This window comes from Thermobia domestica, chromosome 1 (assembly GCF_964235325.1).
Source record: "Thermobia domestica chromosome 1, izTheDome1.hap1.1, whole genome shotgun sequence".
Classification (NCBI taxonomy): Eukaryota; Metazoa; Arthropoda; class Insecta; order Zygentoma; family Lepismatidae; genus Thermobia; species Thermobia domestica.
Window position 1 is genome coordinate 370,870,282 of NC_137454.1, and position 12,645 is coordinate 370,882,926.

A 12,645-nucleotide genomic window follows, 5' to 3' on the forward strand; every position below is an offset into this window, starting at 1 on the left:
TACTATTCACGACCTCTATGCCTCCATCCCACGTCGCATCAAGGCTGTTCTGAAGGCGAAAGGTGGCCCGACACCATATTAATCTGGTAAGTTGCAATTTCGTTCAGGTGTTTCCATTTTTCTGATCACCATCTATATATAGAGGGTGAGGTTACTATCGTGTAAATCTTATTTTGTTGTCTGACCAACATCACTATTCTGATAAACAAAACTTTTGTTTTGTTTACTATTAGAACTTTCACAGGGATCTGTTGAAATTTGCCACCTTTCAAAATGAAGTTATCACTTACTTTGCATTTTTTATTAACTGATTAACTTATTTAGATCTTGTTCTTGTTCTTGTTCTTGTTTTTTTGGGGGGGGATCAAAGTGACTTATAGGACTTAACTTTCACTCGTCCATCCCGTGGAGACATGCCCTTCCGTGTCAAAGTAGAACAAAGAGAACTTGAAGAAGTCGATAATTTGAAATATCTGGGAAGTATTTTAACGAGAAACGCTTATTACACCAAAGAGATCAGGTCAAGAATTGTAGTAGTCAAAGGGGCATTGAACAAGAAATTATCACTCTTAACTAGTAGGCTTCACATTGGACTAAGGAAGTAGCTGGTCAAATGCAATATACAAGGTGAACCTGAAAGATGTGCACAAACGCCTGGAGGTGATTCCTGACATCAAAAGGAGACAAAAAGTCCTGTTGCATTTTGTTGAATTCCGCGTCGTGTACGAGTGACAAGGGTGCAAATTTTGAATTGACAATCGAATCCTCAAAATTGAACGGAACAGAAAGATGTATACAAACTATCTCTGTCTGTGCAACTGCCTAATGTACAATTTCACTGATGTACATAGCCATTTTTAACTACTTTTGATATCACTTCCCGCAGTTTGTGCACATCTTTCTGTTCCGTTCCAATTGTCAGGATTCGATTGTCAATTCCAAGTTACCGCCCCTGTCACTTGTACACGACGTGGAATTCGACAACATGCAAGAGCACTTTTGTCTTCTTTTGATGTCACAAATCATCTCCCGGAATTTGTGCACATCTTTTAGGTTCACCCTGTATAGAGTATGGGACTGTATAGTTTAGAGACTTGGGCATTACGGAAGTTAGAGAAGAAATGTTTAGAGAGCTTTGAAATGTAGTGTTGCAGGAAGATGGAGAAGATAAAATGGACGGAGGGAGTAACAAATGATGTTCTAAAACGGACAGGAGAGAAGAGGACATTTTAGCGAGCACCTATCGTAATCATTGAGTACTTCATTGTGTATGACGAGTTATCCGTGACATTCTTCATCTCAGACGTTCCTCTCCCATTTGCCCACCGACAGTCATGTCTAATTCAAACTCTGTTAAATTCTTTGGTTTATTCGTTTCACTCACATCACATCCGTCAAGGATGAACCAGTGGGATTTTAATAGATTATTTTCGGTTAACTTTTAATACACGGGGAATGAAATGGAGTAGTGTGAAAATATTCGAAATCCATATTGAGTACGATCGGAGGTGTAACTCAGGGGAGGGTGTACTCTGCGCGCCATCTCTGAAATCAACACTGAACCGAACATAGACTGACGGAGCTTGTTTAGCCGCTAGTTTTTAGGTAGTGCATAATCTGTTTCTATCTACGAACTTCGTGAATAAGTTAGTTACTGTCTAATATTTTGGATGCTATGTTTACTACAGAAATGTGAAAGTAATATATACAGAAAGTAAAAATCTTTAAGTTTTATGTCCCACGATTATGCCGGTTAGGCTAAAGATGATGGTGATGATGAGAGATGAGTGAAATGATGGAATGAAGAAAGTGGGAGGTAAGGGGAGAACCCCGAGAAAACCCACCAACACGGCGTTTGTCCACCACAAAGTCCACACGGTGCGAGCTGGGATCGAACCAGGGACCCCAAGCACCGGAGGTGAACGCTCTACCACTGAGCCACCGCGCCCCCATTCAGAATGTAACTTGAATTAAATATAAAAATACGATTTCGTTTCTATTGATATTCCAGGTTCATTCCAGAGTCCGTTCGGTGGTTGTTATCCAAAGGAGAACATGAAAAAGCCTGTGAGATCATCAGGAAAGCAGCAAGAGTCAATGGAGTCACTCTGTCACCGCACCTGCTAAAGCAAGATTCAAAGGTTTGTCTAGTCTAATCTTTTATTCAAATCTTCGAGTCAAATGTGACTTACAACTATTATAGACTCTATTACTTTTATTTATCTACTACGTATGTTGATTCCTTGCACCAGATTATAATTAAAACAGAAAGGAAATGCGTTACTTATTTCAATGAATTAAATTCAGTTTTGCACATGAATGACGAACATAGTGCGATCAAAGGTATTTCCTTTTCTAAAATTATACTTATACGTAAAGAAACGATCAATCAATTTTTGTTCCTAGGTGTTCGGGTGTGAATAAATACACCCATATAATTTCAAATTACGCTATCTAAACTTAAAAGTAAGGAAAAAACAATTAGCAAGATGTTGAAAGCCTGGAGAGAAATATGCGAAAAATATGGGATAAAAATATGATAGAAAGAGAAAATGAATGGTGGTCGAAACGAAGTGATGGTATCAATAATACAGAAGTAAAAGGAAATAAAGCACAGTTTTTGGTACCTACGTAGTGAAAGCAGGAAATGTGAACATGAAATAACAACAATGATAATAGTGTAAGATAGGGGCGGATTCAGGGGGGGTAATCGGACCCCCAGAAGAGAAAACTTTCTTATTTTATATATATAAATAAAACCCATCTCAAATTTTGGAGCCCTTAAAAGTAGCAGTATGACAACCCACCGCCCCCCCCCAGAAGTCGGTCCTGGATCCGCCCCTGGTGTAAGAAACATTTAGGAATAATAAAAGTATCTTTTATTGATCTTAGGATAAATAGTTGACAAAAAGACTCATAAAATGTTTCATGTGGAATGCGAGAGAAACATGAGATCTGCATATATGTAAAGTGTGTACAAAATTCAGGTTTCTATAATGAAATAATCTGGTCTAAAAAAGCTTATATATGAAGTGCACTGAAAGAGGTATTACTTATATTACTCATATCAATAATTATCTTTCTCATGCACTCAATCTTCATTTCTCACTCCTCCTTTCGCTTCCTTCTGAGTACAAAGTAGAACTTTTCCTATAATATTGAAACGTTGCATTCTTAACATATTTATTTACATCATATTCTTTCTTTGAATCTCCTTTGTCAATCAGGTACTGTACATCATATTAACGAAGACATTGGCTTTACACGACAGTAATATTTTGCATTGCCTAAATATTGTTCATACGCGGCTAGCACTCAATAATTTTCAATGCGGTTTCACTTTATTGCCTCGTTCATCACCGAGGATATACAAGACCGAGAAACCATATGAGTTCGTACTGGGAATGAAACCCATGTCTTCCACTCACAAAGGACTTACTTCAAGCCTTGTTCCCTCTTCTGGTGCGAACTCATGTGATTTTAATTCCTCCCACATTAAGCTGTAAGTTCAGGGCTCATATAACGTCGATGCTCAAAAAGGGACACCCAACTCTAATCAAACAATCAACCAATTCATTCAATTCCCGCTGTACATACAGACGTTAATCCTAAGACAAAGGGACATAAATAACATTTCAAGATTTAACAAATACTTACATTTTTTCGTCTAACGAGTTCACCTTTCACCAGTATACAATCATACCATCCAAATCAATTCGTACTGTAAACCATATACAGAACAACAACTTCACGTTGTAACATCTAATCATGTACTAAACGATACTAAGCAATACAATCTTACGTTGTTCTGACATAATATGAACAATCAATTAACACCCCCTATTCACCGATTTAATGATTAGACGAGGGGTGCTTGGGGGTCCAAGAGGAGCCGTGAGATACAAATCGAAGTTCAGAGTCAAGAGAGGGGTCGATGATTGCCAAAACCTAACCACACTCCCTTCTGGCATATCCAATGATTGCCAAAAAATAACCTGAGTACGTAGTGAACCAAAAAAAGGGGCCAATGCTCCACCAAAATGAATGCGACTATCCCCGTCTATCATATCAAATGAATTACGTAGTGGATTAAAAAGAGATGCACCAGGAAACTAACATGTAACACTTCACATCGTTGCTGCCGGTCTGACGCTAAACTATACATTTTCGGAAAGCACTAGTCCTAAATAGGATAACTACACAGTGCGACGGTCAGACGTTGCCGCGTTCAGGACTTATGGAGCGTCAAACATTAACATGGGGTTTATGAGAGTAACCATAGCAGTCATATTATTTCATGCTAATTCGTCTTGCATTTGAACTCTGTGCTAACATTTGTGTTGTAGCAGTCGTATTATTTCATGCTAATTCGTCTTGCATTTGTACTCTGTGCTAACATTTGTGTTGTTTTTGTGTTTTTTAGGTATGCGTTGTAAGATGGATCCGAAAGTGGTCGTTTGGGCTCTGGTGGCCGAGATCGGGACAAATGAGCGCAATCCAAATTTGGAAGAGCAAAGGATGGTGGCACACATCAAGTCTCTTTTGACCAGCGGGATGGAAGTCGTTGAAGAGATTCGTACGCTCGGCTTCGGTGACAGTGATGGTGACCAGGGGGACGGAGACATGGATTTTGGAGACGAGGAAGACCAAGAGCAGGAGGATGCAGAGATGCCTTCGTCATCGCAGCAGTCTCATACGTCTTCCGCATCTGGCTCATCAGCGTCAGAATACCTGCCCTCTCCTGTGAAGAAGCCGAAGTTCCAGGATCAGCCTCCAGAAGACTCCAAAATGACACCAGAGCAGTGGCGCGAGTACAAGGCAAAAGCCTATGCCTACTGGACGGTAAATCCAAAAACAGGTAGGCCTTGGAACACAAAGACCGGTCGTGCTACCCACTCGACTCTGCAGAATCAGTTCAGGTATATTCGGAACATTGGCGTGCTACGTCACTTTGGGGCAACACAAGGCAAAGATGACAAGAAGACCCTGATGGCAGAGATCAATGAGGCAGTTCGGGGCATGTTCGCGGAGAAACAGCACACTGCTATCATTCACGATCGAACGTTGCGAATTTGGGCTAGGCAAACAGCTAATGAACTGGACCCTAACAAGAGTCTCAAGTTCAAGGCATCACCGTCGTGGGTGTACAGATTCAAGAAGCGCAACAACATCGTGGACCGTGCAATCACCCACAGGGTCGGCAGGACCTGGCAACTGAAAGAGTTGGACTTGCAGCAGCAGGCTGATGCTTTCGTATTAGCGACTCGCGAGCTCATTGCAAGCGAAAGCATCCCACCAACGCAGGTTGCCAATGCAGATCAGAGTAGCTTCAAGAAGTTGTTGCAGAGTACTCGCACTCTCCGTACCAAAGGAACAACAGTCGTGCGAGCGGTTGTGGGATCCATGAGCGCAACAACCCACAGCTACATGATCATGCCCGTGATCACCATGGCCGGAGAGATTCTGCGGCCGATGTATGTACTGGTGTCGGAACCAAGTGGAAAGTTTCCGGGAAACAAGCCTGCAGATCCACCGAACATCAAATCATTTGCTGGCAAAACGTCCAACATGAACAGGGACGACCTTAAGGACTTCTACGAGCAAGTGTTCTGGCCAAGCATGCCTGATGATCGGAAGAAGATCGTTTTGCTATTGGACTCGTGGACTCTGAACAAGGACGACAATCTATCGAACGCACTGAAGCCTGCCGACGTTGCGTTGCACAAGAGACTGATTCCTGGTGGTTGCACTGGAAAGATTCAGCCTTTAGATGTGCATTTCTTCCGTCAGTACAAGTCCTTTGTACGCTTTGTGACCGACACACTGGCCATGGACAGTGTCATGGATATCTGGCATCGCGATCGATTCCTGGCACTACAGTCGTTTTCACTCTACCAGTTCAGCGCACCCCGATTCAAGAACCTGATCCGGTACGCTTTCCACAAGGCTGGCTATCTGGACGAGGAGCCGGGAATGTGGATCTCTCCGCACGAGTACTGCTTTGACTCCCTCGACGAAGGTGACGTGTGCTTCACGTGCGGCGAACTACCGTTCGTCAAGTGTGCACACTGTGAGCGCACTCTTTGCATCTCTCATGCTCTGTTCGACGATTTGCACATTGATTGTACCCTTTAACTTACGCAAACAAGTGCTCAATCAGACAACGTCGATTCAAACGTCACAAACCTTGTGTTCTTCTTCGTTTCCTGTAACTCTCATAAACCCCATGTTAATGTTTGACGCTCCATAAGTCCTGAACGCGGCAACGTCTGACCGTCGCACTGTGTAGTTATCCTATTTAGGACTAGTGCTTTCCGAAAATGTATAGTTTAGCGTCAGACCGGCAGCAACGATGTGAAGTGTTACTTGTAAGGATGCTCCCCAAAATCAATTTGGGCCATTCAAGGTCATGTCACATCTTAAGGAGTGACGTGACGTGCAAGGGGCACTTCGTTAGTATAATATATATATATATATATATATATATACTATTTTTTATTAAATTTCAGATAGATCGAATATTATTCTCGCGCCCACTTGATTATAGACCTGGTAGAGAGGCTAGTTTTTTGAAGATTTCTCTTTGTTGCTTGCTTTTCCAGTAATTTTCCATTGCTGTAGAAGTTTTCTGAATCGTTGCTAAGTTAAATTTCTTCTTCACTTTTTCTATCCCCGGCAAAACATATAAAAAGGCGGATTTTTAAAATGGCTTTCGCTGTTTCAGCTAGGGAGGCCTGTAGGGTAGAGATCTCTACATGATGGCTGTTCAGTCCGAAGGAAATTAGCAAGTAAGCGTTTTTTTTCCGGGAGTTGCCTTTTAGTTTAGTTACTGGATGTCCAGTGGATATGTTAATCCTTCGCTTCCAGTCCCGCTAAAGAAAGTGGTCTCTGGCCATAACTTAGGTGAATTCTCGAGATAGAAGTAGGAATTAAAGAATTAAGTAGGATTTTTTGAGCTCTACGTCAGAATAATGGCTTAACTGAGCTCTAGTTTAATGGTTAGAAAGAGTGAAAAGTAATTTGCTCTTGGGGTGATCCTAGGGAGAGAGTGAACCCAGGACACTTAAGTTTTTGAAATCTCCAGGTGTTGGAGGTTTTTCCCGTGTAAATTTTGAATCCAGGTTGCGATTTGGGTTCGATCCCCGTACAGTCAGGCGGTAGTGAAGCCTGGCTGGTGTTTCTATTTTCACACTGCGACTTTCATGTACGAAAGTACTAGAGTGTGCGGTTTACCTTTCTAACCTAGAGTCTTAAATGATAAACGTAATATAATAGTTGGGCCATGAGTGACGGCTGCTACTCCTAATTCCCTAAGTTTTCCTATCCTTTAAGATTGTAGTTAGTTTCCTATCAGGATTTCTCTGCGTGTTGAGAGTCCAAACCAAGTGTAGGCCAGACTGTTACTGTAATGAAGTTTAATAGTCTTTGAAAACAAGGAATATGGGCCTAGAGTAGGGAGAGTACTAGTTTCCATATTACCGCAGTTCCCAAAGAAATTTAGAAAAAAAATATTGTTTAACTTTAGATATATTCAAATTAGAGATTGAGCTCCTTTTACCTTCCCGATGAGTTCTTTGGAAGTCGAGCAAAAGATTAAAGTTGTCTTTTTAAGGGTAAAATAACGTTTTTTGAATCTAAAAATTACTAGTCACTCACCATATCTAAATTAGAGGAATTTTAGTTATATTAAACTATTTATCCACCATCAATTTCTTGAATTTTCATTTTAACTCAATCGTATTTAGAACCTGTTACCTAGACGACAGCGAGCGGACGATTTATTTTCTTGAGGAGTTTATTTATTTTGTTGTAAGGTAAAAATGGCAGACTCATTTGTTTGAGTGGTGATATAGAATCTCGATTAAATTTGTAATTTCATATATAGATATAGAGATAGAAAACTGATATTACTGATAAGAAATATATATCCACTCAATATATATTATAATAAAGAAATATATATTACTTTACAAACTTAACGTCACATGAGTAACCAAAAATAAGTCTTCTAATAGTATGGAAACAGAAATAAAAAGCTTACTCATATCCTGTCTTCCCTCCGCTCTAACCTAAACTTCTAATAGGTAATTTCTAATGAGTTGTGGGTTCAAATGGGTTCAAAACAAAGAAAATTACTAATCATTTGCACATTTATTTTTAGGATACACTTTCTGCGTCAGATGGTGAAGGAAGAAAATCAGGCATCCTGCAGATATTTAAGTCACAAAGGCTTCTATTCCGAGCTTTAATTCTATTTGTAATATGGTAAGTTAGCCTAGTTTTTAGTATATTATTCAAAATATCTTTAATACCGTGTGTATATTTATCTGAAATTGGGTTATTTGTCAAACTAGATTCACTTATTTGTATATTTTACTGTTGATTTTGAAATTTCTAAATTGCATAATTTGCAGCTTATTTTGAAATTCTTAACAAACTACAGTATATATTTCAAATACCATAATAGACACTTAATAAGATGTCTTGACACAGGAGCGCCCCACTCCCTAAAGGGCTTGGGGCAACCCCATAAATTTACTATTTTCCCTGTAATTTTACCATTTTTCTGCAAAAGTTACTATTCTGCTCACAAATGTACGATTCTGCTTCCCAAATTTACCTTTTATGCCCAAAATTTGTGTCATTCTTCAGTTTGATTGTGCCATTTTTCAATGAGAAATTACGTTTCTCCAAATATCTTCATGGATGCAACCTGTATCCCAAGCTCGTTATGTTGGCACCCCTGTTTCGATGTGTACGCATTAGTTATGTACTTAAAGTTCGACTCATGCGTATGTGTTGCGATAGAGAAATATAATTAAATCTAATACGAGGAGAAATGGCGGCTGCAAGTACGCATTTAACATTCTAGGTACTCTAGAAAAATATGCATTTATTATTTACAAATTGAAAACCATGACAAAATATTATTTGATTGTTATGCTCCAATGATTCTGTGTCTGTACAAACTAATGAAGTACATGCCATAGGGAAAAAGTAAAGAACATTTTTATACAAATAATCTAAATGCGTGTTTTTGGACATTTAGGCGCCTAAGAGTACCACAACATCTACGAATAGTACAAGTATGCATTAAAAATTGTCGTTGTTGAGATTTCTATCATTTTAAAACTTTTTCTTTGCTCCGTCTGAGCCAACTAATTGTTATATTGTAGTGGTCCAGTCAAAGTTTCTAATGTTTTAGCATCCTTAGATCTTGAAGGTTCAGTCGATTTAGTTGTAGGTCTATATAACTGCAGAACCCCCAAAGGTTATTTTAATTATCTTTGTTGAAAATTGAAGCATTCCCCCCCGAATAATCCTTATGGTACATTTTAGTGAAAGCGAGAAAAACGACGAAAGCTGTAGAATGCTTGCACATACAGCAATGCTCTGCTCTGAGTTTGACAAATATATTAGTGCCGTGTCTTCGCCAATGGAGACAATGAACCTCTCAGTATATGCCAATCATGTACTGTAGAATATGATTCCATTGGTTGCCCATCAAATTTCAAAATGTGCCATACAGTGTTATCCTGAGGAAATGCTTCTATCCACAATTAACCTTACTGTTTAGCAATATTAAGCAATGCTTTTGCATCCGTAAAAATATTGACTAGCTCACAAGGGTATGTAAGTACTCGTGGGCTTAGAAGAATTCGATGTTTTTCCCTCCCTCTACACTAGCAAATGTTTCAGCCAAGACAAAAACTAGTTGATCATAGGGTTGTTCCGATAATCGAGTAATCGATAACAATTCGATAAAATTTCAAAACCGTTTCACCGATAAAGAATTTAATTTTATCGAACTATCGAACTTTCGAGACTCGCGAAATGTTTGAGACTTTCGAAATGTTCGAGACTCCCGAAATGTTCGAGACTCCCGAAATGATCGAGACTCCCGAAATGTTCGGGACTCTCAAAGTGTTCGAGGCACTCGAAATGTAAGAAACATTAGACAACTTCGAGACACTTGAACTGTTAGAGAATCTCGAATTGTTTGAAAGCAGCAAATACAGAAATATATCAATATGATCGCATTTGTCGAGTCGCTTGAATATTTAGAAAAGTTCGGGATTATCGGAGTGTTCGAAAGAAACGATGTATTCGAGGTTATCATAGTTGTGTATAATATGTATTACATATATACAGAAGGTTCATTTTAAAACTTCTCTTCTTAGCAACGTAGTGAAGGAAACGTTTTTTCCCCACAGATCTGCAGCCTGTCAGAAGAGAGAAAGACGAAGAGAAAACATGCATCACCCGAATGGACAACATTAGTCTACTAATAGTCACTTTGCCGATTGCGCCAATAACGGGGCAGGCAGAAAAATAATTTTATATATGCTTTCGACAAATACAACTTTGCAATAACTTATCAGATAAAAAAAGTTGTTTGACTAATTTGGCTCCAAGAATAAATCATTGGAGAAGTGAAGGAACCGAACTGTTCATCGCTACTTTTGATAATACCAGAAACTTCGATAATACTCGAAATGTCGATAATACCCGAAACTTCGATAATACTCGAAACGTTGATAATACCCGAAACTTCGATAATACTCGAAATTTCGATAATACTCGAAATTTCGATAATACCCGAAACTTCGATAATACCCAAAACTTCGATAATTTCAAATACTCGAACGGTTTCGAGTAACCGATGACAACTCGATAAATTTTCTCTCCCGAAGTTCGATAGGTCTTCAGCCTTATCGAACACCCCTAGTTGATAGGTATCATATAGTATAGCCAAACTTTTTTTTGGCACCCGTTCTTTATGGCATTCAAATTACTCACTTCCAATACCGTATTTTGTGACAATGCTTAAGTTATTCATACGAAATATTATACTACATATCACTAATAATAATAATAATAATAATAATAATAATAATAATAATAATAATAATAATAATAATAATAATAATAATAATAATAATAGTAATAATATAAAGAAGAAAACTTTATTTGCCTACATTAATTATGCGAAATTCAGGTTGAAGATGTTCTTTGATGTGGCTCTTCAAGTTCTCCTGTCGTGGTAGTGTGATCTGCACGCTCAGTGCTGCCAACTACTGGAAACAGGCAATAGTACTCTTAGCTGCCTGCGTAAGCTTAGCTCCCTTTAAGGAAAGGTAAGCATTTTCAGTGTTGATTAGTTTTCTGAGAAAGTATTGTACACTTGATATTTGAGTAACGGTTATAGGTCCCGATATGCAGATCACAAATTATCCGATTACAGTACGCCTGGTCGAAGAAGGACTCATGAAGTACAATGAATTTTACGAGGGGTTATCGAAAATTTTGTGCAATCATCTAGAAGAAATCCAGGCAAACCCATAACTCATACCTATTGCACGGATAACACTTTCAATGGTTATCCTCCTGGTTATCTTCTATTATGATTTTCCCAACTTTTTCCGTCAAAGTGACATTATCAGTGAAATATGGTCTTCCAGATCTAGAGGTTCCCGCGATGGTCATGTGTCCAATTTGGAATTGCCGTTTCCATTTGGATCCCATCTCATAAGATGAGATTTCATTCCCACAGATTTCTTTAATCTCTTCCCCTAACAGCACAAGATATGCTAGGCATGTGCCATTTAGGTGTCCCAGCTACTTTTTAGGTACTCGGCACTTGGTACTTATGATATTCATGTGCTAAGTATGTTCTTCAGCTACCTAAAGTTTTAGGTGCTTGTTACACCCAATTGATATTTCCGACTGTGTATCACAAATGTAGCATTTATGTACCTGGCTCAGTTTCGCACTGAGATAATCATTTGTTTTTATGTCGTCACTTGGGACATAAGATCTTTCATGTTCGAGGTACTTCCTTCAGGTGCATACGTTTTCAGATACTTATGACACATAATTGATATCTGCACCGACGCACGAATGACAGTCAGCTGTTTGCATTTGCTCATGCGCAGTAACATGCAACGGTTTCTCACGCTTTCTTCTCCAATTTCTGTCCTTCTAGTACACAATCGCTTAGAAAAAAGAAGCAACAAATAAATTTAGGAGATGAATTTAGAAGAAAGAGATGCACAACCGATGAATAAAAAGTAAGATGAATCTTTCATACATATGTGAACAGTTAATTATTTATGCAGTTAGGGATAAAGTACTGTATTTTTTGTTTTTAATTGTATTTTTTAGATGCCAACTGACGCTGATCATTTGAAAGTGAATATGGAAGAACCATGAAATAAAGTAAAAAGACACGCGTCATTTTGTTATAAAATTACATGGCGAGCGGATTTTATTTGATCCCAAATGGTTATCGTCGAATAAACAGTGTTAAAAGACCACTCTGATTAGTCAAATTAAAAAAAAAAAAAAAAAAAAAAAGGATTTATCCCTCTATAAACGACGTTTTCTTCGTGGCCTTTGTGGCCAAGTAGGAACAGCACGTGTCTACAATGCCCGAGAATTATCCTTTCAGTGACGTAGACTTCGCTCTTGCTCAAATACCACCCCACTGGTTAAAGCAGACGCTTCGTTCAATTCAACGTCCAATTCCAGGGAAGAGAAAATGCGCGAACACAAATATCAACTTAAAAGCACGCCCCGTTCTCTACAACAGGAAAGCGAAAGGAAATGAACCGAAATGGGAGATTCATTTTTGATAAATATACT

General features: G+C 38.8%; 1 protein-coding gene across 1 annotated transcript in view; it reads left to right on the top strand.

Moving 5' to 3' along the window:
* The window catches only part of LOC145664290 (organic cation transporter protein-like), a 284,988-nt gene that overhangs the window by 221,381 nt on the left and 50,962 nt on the right, over positions 1-12,645 (top strand). Inside the window, exons 7-8 of the mRNA XM_081730831.1 lie at positions 2,012-2,141; positions 8,162-8,265. Of these exons, the coding sequence (XP_081586957.1) occupies positions 2,012-2,141; positions 8,162-8,265 (234 nt within the window). The remainder of the gene's footprint in view (positions 1-2,011; positions 2,142-8,161; positions 8,266-12,645) is intronic.